Source organism: Macrobrachium nipponense, chromosome 26, assembly GCF_015104395.2.
Source record: "Macrobrachium nipponense isolate FS-2020 chromosome 26, ASM1510439v2, whole genome shotgun sequence".
Classification (NCBI taxonomy): domain Eukaryota; kingdom Metazoa; phylum Arthropoda; class Malacostraca; order Decapoda; family Palaemonidae; genus Macrobrachium; species Macrobrachium nipponense.
Genome location: NC_087215.1, coordinates 29,521,207 through 29,537,905, shown reverse-complemented (window position 1 = coordinate 29,537,905; position 16,699 = coordinate 29,521,207). Strand labels below are relative to the sequence as shown.

Sequence of the window (16,699 nt, the reverse complement as noted above, 5' to 3'; positions counted from 1 at the left end):
TCTCTCTCCTCTCTCTCTCTCTCTTCTCTCTCTCTCATTTATTCATCACTGGCGATAACAAACAGCCAGTAGTTAAACTAGTTTCGGGATTTCTGCAGGTTCATGTTTTGTAAAGACGAAATACAGGCCGAAACATCTGTCTTCAGGGATATTTTCTCCTCTGATACGTTCAGTCCTCCTGCGACTTCAGTTGGGTTATTTTGTGATTATATTTCTCCTTCCACCAAAGCAGTATGGAGAGTGACACTTCTGTAGAAGTTGAAAACACCTTTGAGTTACATGCATCAGCAGAACTACAGGAACATCAAGCCAGTTCATCTGCTGCCCAGGGACAAGACGACATACAGGCAGACACAACATCTGTTTTCAGGGCCATTTTCTCCTCTGATACGTTCAGCTCATTTGATGAATTTGACTCCCTTTTCAAGAAATATCAGAATCAGACAGGGTCCGTGTTTCGAGTGAAGTCTTCTAGCTCCGTCATCAGTGAAAATAGCGCCGTCAGCATCAAATTCCATCTGAACTGAAGTGCGGCTCTGTTTCATTCGTGTGTGTACACTGGAAATCCGAGCCGGAAAGGACTAGGCATAAGACTAAAACAGAGATACCTCCCTTGTGGCTGCAATGTGTTAGTGGCGCTAACCGCAAGAAAAAACAAGCCAGTTATGAAGTCACCGTAGCTTTACAGCCCTTCTATAGCCAGAAACGCAGACTGTCAAGTTCGGAGATGGGAGACGTAGAGGATGTTGTGAAACTTAACCCAGACAACAAGTAATTAAAATCCTTTCTTCTGAGTAAATACAACAAAGCAGAAACCATGCAAGAAGTACGAAATTTGAAGCGAAAGGTGCAAAGTGGGAATGGAATGCCAGATATTGGTAAGTTGACAGAAATGGTGGATGAAATTGTGAATGCAGGAAAAGGAAAGATAGATATATCACTGGATGAAAGTAGGGCCATCCAAATGATTGCATTTGCTACTAATGAAATGATAAGCATGTACTGTAAATATCCCGAAATGATTTTCATGGAAGGGACTTACAAAATTAACAAATACAATTATCCACTACATGATTCTAGTCCAAGACAATCTAGGTCGTGGCAGGGCGGTTTTTTATGCCTTTGTAAGAAGTGAAACAGCAGACATAATGCTGGAGATAACGTCATCGGTTTGTAGGATGATGGAGAATATTAACCACACAAAGACAGTTATGACTGACAAAGACCAGAACGAAATTCAAGCAGTCCGTGCCTTACTTCCGAAAGCAGACGTATTGCTTTGCAAGTTTCATGTATTACAATACTTCAAGAAAAATGTATTTGAACTTGTGCTTCCTGTTCCTAAAAAGAATGAAATCTTTGGTCCTCTGAAACAACTTGTGTATGCCCATAATGAAATCTCCTTTCAGTCAAAATTGTCTGTGTTAGAAGAACAAGATTCAAGTATGTTTCAATATGTATGTGCAAATTGGGTAAACTGTAAAGAAATGTGGGCCACATACCTCCATTCTATAAAATTAACATTTGGAAATGACACTAATAATCACATTGAAGCAGAAAACGGCAAACCAAAGCACTTTCTAACCTCAGCTACATATATGTCTGAATGCATTCGTAAAATTATGCCTCATAATTCCATCTTAAATGATGAACGAGCCAATAAGCAGTTTTTTTTTTTTTTTTTTTTTTTTTTTTTTGCAGACATGTACATCTGTTGACTATGGAGTTCATGATGTTCTAATGAACAAAATATACACAGTTCACGGAATATGCAGTTAAACTAATGATGAAACACCATAAGCTATCTAAGCCCTTAGATTCTTTTTCCGTCACATTGGATGCGCCTGGCCTCTTTGTTGTGAATAAAGGGTCTACTGACCACAAAGTGACGAGAAATGGTGAAACAGGTGCTGAATTCAGCTGTTCCTGCACTTTTTATTGCCAACATTTCTTACCATGTAATTACATTATTGCTGTTGTAAGACAAGAGAACATTGATGTTTCTACTATCAACAGGCATTCACGATGCTCAAAAATTCCGAGTGTGTCAAGAAACAATGCAGCGACTCAGCGGTGCTAACTAATTGCGGAACTGAAGTGTACAAAGCAAGACTTGATATGCTGAAACGTATTCTTACTTGCTGGGAACAGGTTCATGAATACCAAAATGATGATAGTCCGCAGATGCCAAGCACATCAACTTCACCAACGTCACAAACCCCAGCTTCACCTACGTCACACACCAGATTCACCAATGTCACAGACACTAGCTTCAACAGTCACAACAGCAGACTTCCAAGGATTACAGCTATTGAATGCTCATCTTCCTAAGGTAAAAATGAGAGGTCGTCCCAAAGAGTCAAGGGTATTAGGACGATTTAATCGTTCAAAAGTTGCTAAGGCTGGAGTCAAACGGAAAGCAAACAACGTGTCCACAAAGAGAAGCAAGAGAACGAAAATCTTTAGCGAGTCAAATGATGTTTAATGTTATGTATAACACTTACATACTAATTCATTCTGCTCCACTAAGAATGTTTAAATCTATATGGCATAATGTACATTTGTATAATAACGATTTTAATGTGGAATAAATGTATTTTTATAAGATACCTTTCATTTGTGTGAAATCAATTTTTTACTCTTAAATTCCTTTCAACATCCTAAACTGCAGTTGCTAAATATCTATTCATTCTCATAGATTCTCGGTGAAAATAACAAAACAATATTATCACCGATCGGTGATTATAATGTAATCAGTAGTATCACTGTACAGTGATAATGCACACAGCTATAAAATAAACACTCGCAAAATCATCTGACTCTCCTGCCCCCCTCATATCAGAGTATCACTGTACAGTGATAATGCACACAGCTATAAAATAAACACTCGCAAAATCACTCTCCTCCCATACTGGAATGAATAGTGACATACAGAACTGCTGTCCTCACAATCGATGACAGTTGCAAACTGATTCAGTGCACGAGGATGAACAACTTAGGTAACTGGTGCATATGTCCTTAACGCCTTGATTATGATTAGGGTTTAGTGGAAAGCTGGTTCAAATAAACACACGAACTGAAGTAGTCACTGCAAACTTGTACGAGATTAGTATTCAGGCTTCCAAGGTCCAGGGTGACCAAAGTGTCGTAGAGGCCAAGTGCCATGCGCCGAATAGGAGAAGAACCCATTACGTCTTCGCTCGGAAAGTCAACTCAAACTGGACTACTTAAGTTAAAGGCTGTCAGAGGTGAGCGAGTGTCTTTCTTCCTCTCTGGTTTTTCTTTTGCTGCTGCCATTCAACGATGGTTTCTAGAACCGTACTGAAAGTGAGGCATTTAAAAAGTATTAGGATGCATTCCTTAAATTGTTAATACTAAAACAAGAAATTTTTGACTAATTATTTTAAATTAAATAAACATCCCACAAAGAAGTTCCACGTAAAAAAAAAAAAAAAAAATGCAGCAAAGAGGTTTAGTCTGGAGAGAAAGGGCAGTATTAGGAGAGAAAAGGAATTTTCGTATGTTTTGAAACTGGTTGCTATATTAAACCTTTCATTTGATAAAGTAATAGAGATGTCATTAGTGAGCGATAAATGAGTTTTATTCACGAGATCCTAAAGGATCCCTGGGGACATAAAGACGGGCCACTAAACTATTATTAAAATTAAATTCATTAGTGAAAGGTACAAGGGAATGATGCAAAAATATTTGAGACTAGAGCAGTCCATAAAAGGAGGCAAAAATGTTGATGATATTTACTATCGTTATTTCAAACCAAGCTTCAACCCTTGATCGAAATAGCCATATGCTACAAGTCCGGGGAACCCTATGGTCAAAGAGCGCCTCAGTGGCGTGGTTGGTTTGGTGTTTGCTTCTCACCTCGGTGGTCGCGGGTTCGATTCTCGGCCATTCCATTGAGGAGTGAGAGATGTGTATTTCTGGTGATAGAAATTCACTCTCGACGTGGTTCGGAAGCCACGTAAAGCCGTTGGTCCCGTTGCTGAATAACCACTGGTTCCATGCAACGCAAAACACCATACAAACAAACAAACAAACCTATGGTCAAAGCAGTAAGTACAGAAAAAGCCATTTGGGAATTGAAGGAAAAATAACAAAAGAAAAATCAGTAACATAAACAAGAAAGGAAAACTGTTTTGCACTAATTTTAGCTAAATCTCTGTTAAGAGGTTCAGAAACAACAGTTTCATAATCAGACGAGAATGACACTAATATCCATAAGCTCGTTATCAAAAGTAATGTGCCATAAACACTAACCTGCAGAACACGAAAGACTGCAGAGCCCCAGTGGCGTGGTTGGTATGGCCTTTGCTTGCCTCATTGGTGGCTGCGAGTTCGATTCTCGGGCATTCCATTGAGGGGTTAGAGATGTGTATTTCTGGTGTTGGAAGTTCACTCTCGACGTGCTTCGGAAGTCACGTAAAGCCGTTGGTCCCGTTGCTGAATAACCACTGGTTCCATGCATCGGAAAAACGCCGTACAAACCAAAGATTACATTCCTGTCGCAGTACATTGCCCATCAACAACTACTCTTTACATTCGAAGTTTGACAACAAGAGCATCATGATGACCACGTTCAAGAAAAACCATGAACTCAAGGTCAATCTTATACGTCTTCATACATGGTTTCTGCCAGCTTGCAGGGTTACTATCGAAATTATCCCTGAAATTCACAGCAGCTGTAGCTCTTCAATCCAACAGCACCTCTCACTGCAGTTGATGGGGTGGAATTAGAACCGATGCTGTAGTTAAAGACACCAAAAGCAGAGAAAATCTGTTTTTCTTCCCACTTTTCTGTACAATTCTAAATAATGAAGCTACACATTTACTTTACATCACATTAGTCTTACCCTTGTCTGCCACAATAAATGTTGCCGGTTGTTGAAGGATATTACTTTATAAAACTAACGCAAGACTTCCGGTAGCCATTGAAGGTATGAATATTTGAAGCAATTAAAATACCTGACTCCTGTCTTAAAGCATCTTCAGGCGGTTAAGAGTAAGTGTTGTAGATGTAAAGATCTGGTTGTAGTCCAGATTATTTGACTGATCTTTTGTTAGATCCTTATCTAGCATAACAGCTACGGTAGCTCGTACCTTTTTCCTGTAGAGAGAGAGAGAGAGGGCATGTTACTATAATCATCAGCTAATCTGGGATTTTTTGCGAATCATTTTCTTACTCCTTGGCAACTGACAGGACTGCATTTGTGATTTTTGGAACAACAACAACAACAACATAATAATAATAATAATAATAATAATAATAATAATAATAATAATAATAATAATAATAATAATAATCAATTAATAAGATATATATAATAATAATAATAATAATAATAATAATAACTTCATTTCAGGGCATGGCCATATACAAATACAAAGTAAAGATCAAATAAAGACAGTACAAAATACGAGTATATCGGGTAGATGAAAAACAAATGATAAAAGCTACGCTAGAACAAGAATCAATAGACCAATAACAGCTGTATGCAAGCAACGGCAGCACTGGATTTAGCTCATGATGAATAACTATGACAGGGCAACCAACTACTGCCAGAGAAATTTAAGGAAGCAATGCCTCTAACACTAATGATAATAATAAGAGTATATACTGAAAAAGAAAATATTACGAAACTAATAAGGCGGCATGAAAATGGTTGAGTGAAGGCGAAATGGGAGATTAAGAGAAAGTGGATAATGCTTCGTGTAATTTACTATTTATGATTCAGACTGTTTTCCTTAACAACGAAGCACTCATTGATTTGTTTGCTTCGGGATTTTTCTCATGTGTTCAATCAGTCTATCTATTTATCCAACAGTTACATTCTGTGGCTCTATCTTTTTTTTTTTTTTTTTTTTAATGAGAAGTAAGACATGAAAATACTCATTATAAATGCCTAAACACACAAACTGAGCTAAGAATAACTTTCCACTGACCTGAGTTCGCTGTGTTGCGGGTAGGAGTTATTTCGTCACCCTCTGAAATTCTCAGTCCCGTTTCTGCTGTTGCCTCGACTGACATAGTACCAGCCAAGGTGGAAGAAGAGTCGACTCCTCTTGGCTGTGTAAGTATTATCCTCATACCTCGGTTTTCAATATCCGCTTGACGTCTCTACGCGGTATAAGTATAAGCTATGGCTTTTTTGGGCCTTATCTTGAGCGCCTTCCCTGGTGCAGCACAAGTAGCAGCAGCGTTTGTACCAGGAGCAGCAGCAGCAGCAGCAGCGTTTGGACCAGGAGCAACAGCAGCAGCAGCAGCAGCAGCGTTTGGACCAGGAGCAGCAGCAGCAGCAGCGTTTGGACCAGGAGCAACAGCAGCAGCAGCAGCAGCAGCAGCAGCAGCAGCGTTTGGACCAGGAGCAGCAGCAGCATTTGCAGAAGCAGCACAAGAAGCTGCACAAGAAGCAGCAGCCGATTAGGAACCAGGAGCAGCAGCAGCATTTGGCAGAAGCAAGACAAGAAGACTGCACAAGAAGCAAGCAGCACGAAAAAAAGCACAAGATAGAGCAGCACGAGAAGCTGCACAAGAAGCAGCAGCACGAAAAAAAGCACAAGCAGCAGCAGCACGAGAAGCAGCACCAGAGAAGACAACAAGAACTATGGTAAGTAGCAAGCTGTTCATTTTCATTTTATCTGTTAGATTTATACTGAAGTGTTTCTGCTTTTGTTTACTGTACTATTTATCGCTAAATGGTTAGGACTATATATAAACATACATATTAAAACTATGTCTAGTGCATGTCTACGCGCTCAAAACAGTGCCGACTAGTTGCCTCACACCTGATTCACCCTCCCATGTATACTTAATTCAAGGTACAGGAAATGTCAAAAATCACAGAAATAACGGTTAACATTTATCAGTTTTTCAGCTCGCGATTTTAGTCCGGCTTCTCTCTACAAATATCTCAATTTGACCCCAAACTGGTATTAGTTTTTCACTCGTGTTATTTAGGACTTCGTGAGCAGAGAACAACAACCACTATCCAAGTCTGCCATTCTTTCCAGTCCCAACAAGAACATTTCGAACCAATAGCTCATCGAATAATTACTTCTTCTTTCAAGATAATTTTCATTTACGATTCAAAACTCAGGAGAAATCGATGACCATAGAGATGTCATATCACCAGTTCCGTAACCTCTGTATAGCTGGTGGGATAATGTCTGTTTTCTGTTCTTTTCAATTCAGTAGCATTAACATCTGACTAGAATGGCTATTTTCGCCTCATTCAGTGGCAGCGCAAAAAGCAATGCGTACATAAATACAGGATGTTTAGGTTCAAGGAAGCGAGGATAACATAAGAAATGCATAAAAAAATAGTGTAAAAATGCGATGTAGAAAACGAAAAGGTAGTCGAGTTGAAAATGAAAACAAAATGAAGAATAAAGGCATTGTAAGGATGGTGAGAACCAACACCATCAAATCTGATTGCAATGACTGATGCAAGATGGAACTGTCGAAGGAATTCAGTCAATAACGTCGCAGTGCAATGAGAATGACTTGGAATTCGTGCAGGCAAATCAAACGATGTTCCAATGAACAAATAAAAATCAACCAAGAAATGCATTTGCCAGAACTGAACAGAAACGACGTTAAAAATCCCAACTCAGAAATTATCAATCACAAATCAGTGATAAATGAGGGAATGCGTTACGAGGCGACGATTCATTTCAGTTGTACACTAGTCGAAGTTCACAGACATTTTGCAACCTGTGTCGTTTATTCCGAGTGGGATAATTTTTTTTTTTTTTTTTTACTATGTGGTGTTTCGTTCTACCTTTCTTCTGTCTAGTTCCAACAGTTTCTGGGTCACAGTACCGCGTTCATTCTGCAGTCAATCGTCAGTCACCGCTTTGTAATTTGTGAACGTTGAACGAGAATGCAACTGATATGTCTTCGGAAAATGGCATTTGGCTCCAACTGTCGTTATATAATTTTGATAAACTTGAAGTATCTTCTCATTAGGTCAGCATCGCTGACACAGAAAAGAAATGAGGTACTCACATAGGGACAGCAAACGAATAGAAATACTGTTATCTATAGGATTTCTAGTCCAAGGAACAGATGACATAGGTCTGTCGAATGTAACCTTAATTATATACTTACAAACAAACCTTTCATTAGAATTCGGATGGATGGATGGATGGATGTATGAGTTTTAGGGCAAAAGCATAGGCACTGGGGCCAAAGAAGCCATTCAGCGCCATAATGGAGAGTAAATAAATTACATTATAAATAAGTTAATAAGTGTATGAAGAAAATGGTTCATATATAAATTACCATATGAGAAATGAATGAATTAATGAAGAAATGAATGAAGAAAATGCGTAATAAATAAATATATACATCTATGATGTGATAGATGAAAAATAATTAAATGTTATTAAAAATGTTTATAGACTTTAAAAAGGAGATGAGAGCAGAAATATCTGCTTCATCTCCCAAAATATCACAAAGGGATTTACCCCTAAGATATCTCTCTCTCTAGTTAAAATATCTGGGGCAAGCAACCAGAATGTGCTCCACTGTTAGCATCTCGCCACCGCAAGCACACTCTGGGAGGCTGCCCCCTTCTAAAATAAATTGATGGGTCAAATAAGTGTGCCCAATCCTCAGTCTGCTTAAAACTATTTCTGTTCGCCTATCAGACTGGAAAGACGAAGGCCACGGCAATATATTATTTCTAATATTTCTGTACTTTCTATTATTGGAAAGATTAGGAGAAGTCCATCTTTCTTGCCATTTGCTTAAAATATAAGACCTAAAAGGACCTTTTAGATCTGTATGAGGCACTTTACTAAAGGCTGTTTCTGAGGAGACACTAGCAGCTTTCGCTTCCCTATCTGCCATCTCGTTTCCGCAAATCCCCACATGTGAAGGAACCCAACAGAAAGAGACAGATTTACGCAAATAATACAAATGGAGGAGCGATTCTTGAACTTTTTGAACTAACGGATGGAAGCTATTGAATTTTTTAATAGCTTCTAAAGTGCTTTTGGAATCAGAGTAAATGACAAAATTAGTGTCGCTACTTTGAACAACTATATCCAGGGCAGAGACTATGGCTGTTAATTCTGCTGTGAATATGGATGCAAAGTCAGGTAGTTTAGCTGTATATGCTGTATCACCAAGGATAACTGCACACCCAACACCACTACTTGACTTTGATCCATCCGTATATATTTTTGTCACATTAGTATGGACAGTTTCGTGCTCCAAGAATCTTCCCCTAATCTCTTCCTCAGGACAGTCTTTTTTGTGAAGTGCTTTTTTGCACACGGATGCTTCTGGAATAAGCCATGGAGAATACACAGGATGTTTTACTTCTATGACTTTCTGGGATTTAAGATGATTACCCCTAACATCTTCATTTAGCCTAACTTGGAATGGTCTAGAGGCTCTTATACCAGAAAAGAACCGTGAGTCTGCTTCCCTCAGCACCTGGAAGGAGGGATTTTGGGGAGCACTTTTAATTCTAACCATGTACCTTAATCCTAGTTCTTGCCTTCTCAGATCAAGGGGAAGTTGGTTAGTGTCAACATATATGCTTTCAACAGGCGAAGTTCTAAAAGTCCCCGAGCATATTCTCAGCCCCATACTGTGTACAACGTCTAGTTCCTTCAGCCTGGTTTGACAAGCTGAGGAATAAATCTGACAGCCATAGTCTAGCTTGGATCTACACAACAAGTCATATAGTCTCAGCAGGGATTTTTTATCAGCTCCCCAACTAAATCCAGAAACAACCTTTAAAATATTCAGAGATTGTTAATCTTAATCTTTAAGGCGTTTATGTGGCTGGCCCATGTCAATTTCTGGTCAATGGTGATTCCCAAAAATTTCACTTCATTTTCATAAGGAATGATAGATCCTTTTAAACTAAGTGTGGGAACCTCTTCCACACGCTGGCACCTAGTAAATCTTACAGAAACTGTTTTAGAGGAGGAGAATTTAAAACCATTCTCATCAGCCCACTTTGTAATGGCATTAACAGACCTTTGCAGATGTTTACATACTGACAACACATCATATCCTGTGCAGTATATTGCAAGGTCATCAACAAAAAGTGAGCATTTAACAGGTGATGATATTTGTTGGACTATACTGTTTATTGCCACTGAAAAAAGTGTTACACTTAAAACGCCTCCTTGTGGAACACCCTCCTCCTGCACAAAAGGTTGGGAGAGAGTGTTGCCCACTCTAACCTTAAAAAATCTCTCTGTTAAAATGGAATAAAAAATTTAATCATTCTTCCACATATGCCCATCTTGTGCAATTGTTTTATGATACCAATTCTCCAAGTAGTGTCATATGCTTTCTCAAGGTCAAAAATACACCGATAGTCTGACATCGTTTGGCAAATCCTTGCTGGTCAGCCTCAGCAAGGGATCAAGGGTGGACCGATTTTTCCTGAAACCAAATTGAAATGGAGATATTAGTCCTTTGGTTTCCAGGTGCCAAACTAATCTGGTGTTTATCATTTTTTCCATCAGCTTACACACACAGCTGGTAAGAGCTATTGGTCTATAGCTGGTGGTTTGGGAAGCGTCTTTATTAGGTTTTTTTTTATGGGAACAATTATGGATATTTTCCAGTCCTTGGGTAAAATTCCAGTTTCCCATATTTTGTTTATAATCTTGAGTAGATACTTTTTGGCATCATCTGGGAGGTGTTTAATCAATTCATATGAAACTGAATCACCCCCTGGAGCTGTTGATTCAGTTGAAGAGAGTGCCTCCCAAAATTCTCTTAAGGAAAATTTGTGATTGTATGGTTCAGATTTTCCAGATTCAAATTTCAGAGTCATTTCAGCATTCCGAATTCTTTGAAATTCTAGAGAATAATTGTCAGGGCTGGAAACTTGAGAAAAGTGTTTTCCCAGCTCCTTGGCAACTTCAGTGGGCTCTGTGATCAGAGTATTATTGACTTCTAATGAGGGTAATGGTGACGCAACAAATTTTCCACTTAGTTTCCTGATTTTGCGCCACACCACTCTCAATGGAGTTTTGGAATTGATTCCATTGATATAGTAAAGCCAACTTTCTCTTTTGGCTTTCTTGTAAAAGCGCCACTGCTTGGCTAACACACGATTATAGATTAATTTAGACTGAGGGGGGCCACTAGTTTTGTATCGTCGGTAGCACTTCCTAGTGACGTTCCTCAGAATACCACGTCTTATTCCACCAGGGAACTGCAGGTCTACGAGGCTTACCTTTTGTCTTGGGAATCGAGCCCTCAGCACTCTTCAGAGTGGATTCAATGAAGTAGTCATAGGCATCCAGGTGAGAATGAAATGACTCAAACTCCCTATCTAGATTGACTCCTTTACTGAACTTGTCCCTGTCAGCATCCTCTACCTTCCACTTAGGTAATGTTTCAGATGGAGCATTTACAATATATTTCCGATGGATCGGGTAATGATCACTTCCATTCAAATCTTCATTAACAGACCAGTTAAAGTCAAAGTGGATATTTGGTGAGGAAATACCAAGGTCCAGTGCAGAGAGATGATTATTATGAATGCTGTGGAAGGTCATTGACCCATTATTATATAGGGCGACATCATTCGTATCAATAAGGCCCTCAATTATTTTCCCTTTGCTGTCTAAACACAGACTTCCCCAAAGCGGGTTGTGGGCATTGAAATCTCCTAATAAGAGAAAAGGAGTGGGAAGTTGGTTAATCAAGGACTGAATATCTCCAATGTTAAAAGAAAGGTCTGGTGGGAGGTATAATGAACAAACCGTTATCCTTTTGTCTAATATGACTGAGACAGCAACAGCTTGTAGAGTTGTATTTAATTGTATTATGGAGTGCTGCAGAGATTTATTAACAATAATTGCAGCACCTCCATGGGCACGATCACCAGTTGGGGGAAAAGAGTTAAAAATAGCATAATCAAGTCCAGGATTATAAGGAGAGTTACCTAACATAGTCTCCTGTAGGCATACAATCCCTGGATTGAATTCATGCATTAAAACTTTAAAGTCTTCTGTCCGGGCTCTGAGACCCTTACAGTTCCACTTAAGGACATCGAACTTGAATGTTAAGGTGGTAATGTACTACTTCCCACTCTTTGGAGGGGAAGTACTGATCCTGGGGTGGAGAGGAAAATTCTCCTTAATAAGAGATTGTTTTCTTGATCCCTTTTCATCTTTATCAGAGATTAGGGTTCTTGGCTGACAAACAGCTTTCTGAATTCGAGGCTGATGCTCAGGATTTTTACTGTGATTCTGTGCATCACTACTGCTATTAGTCTTGGGGCGGCAAGACTGATGAGAACTCGCATGTCTCTGAACTGGATCTGCTTTCGGAACTATCTTCCTTGGCGGAGAGATCTCTTCCAGAACACTGTACCCATCTGAAGTTTTTATGATAAAACTTTCATTATTCGGGGATGCGTTTCTTATACGCTTCCTGGTGGGCGCAGCTTTAGTTTTATCATGTTTCTTAGCGACTGTGATAATTGATGGATCCGAGCTAGATCTCTCTAGTTTGGACCACTCCTTTGGTTGCTTCTTGGTGATATTATTATTTGTGGACGTTTGCAAACTTTACTTAGGGGCTGAATTTGCAACCGTTACATTTGTATCAGCTTGAGAGTATAAATTGTCCATGCTTTTGGAAGAACAATTTTTAGTATTGGGCTTCAAAGCACTTGCTGATATAAGTTTCCGATTATTATTTCCTGTGCAAGGAGAAACAGGTTTCCGATGCTTACTGTTAGATTCTATTACTGGTGGCCTCTCATTGCTAGAACTCTTCATCAACTTTATTACAGAAGCATAGGTAGAGTTGGCACTCTTGTTAGCCCCCATTACCACACGCTTTGCTGCACTGATGCTGAGATGTTCATTATCAGCCACTGCCAACACATCTTGCTCAAACCTGTATCTGAGGCAAGTCTCACTGTTTGGAGAATGATCACCCTTACACTGGAAACAATAACGGGCTGCTTCACACTTGTCCAAATTGTCATGCTCGGCTGAGCACACAGAACATCTCTTATTGTTTCCACATGAGTCTTGAATGTGGCCATATTCGAAACATTTGCGACATTGTTTAGGGTTTCTTTTATATTTTTTGACTTGCATCCTCTCATGGCCAACATTGATGGTATCAGGCAAGTAATTGGAGGAGAAAGTTAAAAGCATAGCTGCATCCCCTCCCAATTTTTTTACATGAGATAACTCCTCATCATTGAAAACATGCAATTCTCTGGAATAAACTACCCCTTTCAGCGTGTAAAAGAATCTGTGCGATGTTATAGCCTCAATATTTCCACTTTTTGGGGGTTTAAACTTTGATAATAAAATAGCTTTCGTCTCATTGCCTGCTTTTATGAGTAAGTTCTTTCCATATCGTTTCAGATTACCGATAGGAATAGAACCCACTTTGTTCTCAATACATTCTGCAGCTTTAATGAAATTTTCCCTTCCCTCTTTATAACTGGCAACATGCCATATAGGGGGAGGAAGCGTCCTAGTATATGTTGCTGGTCCACATTCTTCGTTCTTAGGAACAAAATCGAATGGCTCATCGTTCAAATTCCTCACAGAAAACACCTTGGTGCTTTAAACAGAGTCATTTAGAATGTGGCCATTTAATTTCATTTGTGCCTCACTAGCTTCTTGGGGAGAGGAAAATCTAATGTACGCAGAAAAAGACTGCTTGTCTTTTTCTAGAAGCATCTTAATCCTCTCCACCTTACCAAACTGTTTTGCGACACTATGCAAGCACTCATAGTCCAACAAAAGGCTTGCATTAGTGCAATAAAGCACTCTATTGTTCACGTCAAATCCACCAGTTTTAATAACACCGTGGTGTCTCGGTGCATGGTTCTTTGTGATAGCCGAGCTCATATCTGTGTTCATGCCTGAAGTTGTCGCCAGTGCCATTAAGTCGTCAGATCCAGGGGAGGGCAAACATTGGTCGATATCCATAAATTCAAATATATTTGTAGACTGCTTGGTTATATCAAGAAGGTATCGTGGGTCAGTCAGGTAGTCAAATTCTCCACCAATGGCACAAGTGAGAGTCGACTCCCAATGGTCCACCCCATACCCTACCCTTACGGGATGGCACCAATACGCTTGCAGTGGCCCAGGTATAAGCCTATCCGCCTGCTGGGAGTTCTGCCCCCACTAATGGGGACCGACTCCCCACTCCAAACGTATTGGTGGGCTTCCGGACAAAAGCCAGGAGTCCCATCCCAAACACCAACCCCCCTTGGTTTCCGATGGGCTGATGTTTAGAGATGGTTCCGCCCTCAAGGTAGCAATGGGAAGGTCCCATCACTACCTCTTGGGTCCAAACCATATCAGGTGGCGACTCAAGCACCACAACTCCCACAATTAGCTTCGAATGCAAACCCCTTCCAAAACACGATCCCTTCTCAGACTCACCTAAGCAGTAAAATTGAACAAAAGTGGAAAATTCCACATAATTAATCCGAAATGCTAATAAAAAAATATTTCATGAAGGAGAAGGATGTAGTGAGAATGAAACAATTGCAGAAAGAAGGAAAAGTTCTGACTAATTTAGTTGGATCAGCAGCTGGGCCCCAAGGACCACTGAGAGAGCAACCCCACCAGGCATCAGAGCCCAACTGCTGGTCCCTAAGCCCCCTACCCACGCCAAGGGGTCAGCATCTAGGGGGCATTAGAATTCGGGGTTCATTTACAGATTCAGGTGCATACGTGGAAGATCACGCTTGCATCTGAAAGGGTCACTGACGTTTATTTTTGTTCTTTCTTTTTCTTCTTCTTTACTAGGCTTCCAAACCCCTTCAGTGCCGCGTTTGCAATAATGTCTTCAGCGAAGAATACTGCCCCAGGATTCTCCCCTGTTCTCACACTTTATGTGACATCTGCATCGCCAGGATCATCTCGACCCGACAGAACACGTGTCCCATCTGCAGGAAGGAGTTCACAGTCTCTTCAGTCGAAGATCTGCTGATTCACAGACCGCTCCTGAATGTCTCAAAGGAACTTTCTTTTATGCACTGTTGCGCAGCACCACCCTCTCAAGAGTCTAGTGATGACTCACGAACGAAACGTACCCAGAAAAGCACAAGATACCCCAATCATCACAGAGGATCAAAGTCTCCCGTTCAAGCGTTCACCGATACCTTCCGAGAGAATTTTACGAGGAAAGGAATCGCTGATTGCCAGGAAGCGGAAGCTCAGGTTGCTGATGCCATTGCAGTTTCTAAAGTGATGAAAAGTAAGTTTCTTGAAAACAAAAAAAAAATCGCAGGCCTAATCAAAATTTTGCAAAAGTGGCAGCTTTCAAATGAAAATAAAGTGAGCAATATTGATCAAAACACTAAACTGTTTGGAAACCTGTTGGTTGCCACACGACGAGACAAAGAAAAACTACAGGACTTCGATGCAAAGCTGGAAGCAGCAACGGACTTTATCTTTCTGGGGGCCGTTATGGAAGACGCTGGAAAAGACTATGAACTTGCTATGAAAAACATTGGGGAAAACAGCGCTATTCTTCAGGAGACCGAGAGCGGAAGAAACGACACTGTGGAGGTCAGTTTGCTCTCTCTCTCTTTCTCTGTCCTCATTTGACCCAATTTCCTGCCAATTCATTCTTGAGGTACAATTTCGTCCCATCTCAATATTCTTCAAGCTGATAAATTATAATCATATCTTTGTAGATTTCAGAATCATATTTACCTATGTCATTTTCGTAATCTTCATGATTCTTCTTGCCTGTTACTCTGCTTAATCTCAGTTTTCTTGAATTTGCCATTACAGAAATTAGTAGAAATGACAGCAACATTGCGAAATATTGCGGAGGAAATAGGACGAAGTGGAGATGCTTCTCCTGTGAATGTCACGGTAAGACGCTTATTTGAAAAACTGACATAAAATGTAATTGAAGGAATGTATGGAATGTGTGATTTAGGCACAAATCCAAGCACTGGGATATAATTAAAGGAGGTACTGCTCCAGTGCTAATGCCAAGTCTATTACCTATTCTTCATCATGAATAAACGAAAACAAATGCAGTTTACGAAGTATAGTTTCAATTGATTAACTTCCATCCGAAGATAAATATACTTTGGATTAAATGCTAAGTTGCCTCATTTTGGAATAATATCTACTACTGGCATCCTGTAAATGAACACCGTGTATGCGCTGACGTTATTAACGAGAGAAAAATCTACTACAGGCGAATGACCTGCAAAGTTTATGTCGCCTCGTTAAGGATGACGCCCGAAGGGAGATCTTCGCTGTGAAGGTGTTCGAGGGGAGGCAGATGGCGGCTCCAGTCAAAATCATGTCCAAAAACCAGGTCTATCTGAGTCACCTTCAGGAAAGAGAAATACCGCCAAATAGCTTCGTCATAAAGGTTAGATGTTTCCTCGTTCGGAATTAGCATGGTGACAAGTTGAGCAGGACCAATAAAAGATGAAAGGGATATATATATATATATATATATATATATATATAGATATATATATATATATATATATATATATATATAGTATATAATATTGTCTTGGAAGATAGTGGGTTCGGTAATCTTGACATGATCCGATGAAAGCAATTTCCTCTCTCAGGACTTCAGAATCTGAGTAATTTTGAATATTCTAAGTATCACGGTCGTTTCTTTTTTATTTTCAACCAAGGGGTATTTTTGCTAGAGCTAATTTATCCTTATGTTACG

At 39.8% G+C, this 16,699-nt stretch overlaps 1 protein-coding gene across 1 annotated transcript in view; it reads left to right on the top strand.

Moving 5' to 3' along the window:
- The first annotated feature begins 233 nt into the window (after window positions 1-233).
- Window positions 234-16,699, top strand: part of LOC135199612 (uncharacterized) — a 22,678-nt gene continuing 6,212 nt past the window's right edge. Inside the window, exons 1-6 of the mRNA XM_064227770.1 lie at window positions 234-461; window positions 6,226-6,465; window positions 6,498-6,623; window positions 14,791-15,555; window positions 15,784-15,867; window positions 16,202-16,381. Coding sequence (XP_064083840.1) covers window positions 234-461; window positions 6,226-6,465; window positions 6,498-6,623; window positions 14,791-15,555; window positions 15,784-15,867; window positions 16,202-16,381 — 1,623 coding nt within the window. The remainder of the gene's footprint in view (window positions 462-6,225; window positions 6,466-6,497; window positions 6,624-14,790; window positions 15,556-15,783; window positions 15,868-16,201; window positions 16,382-16,699) is intronic.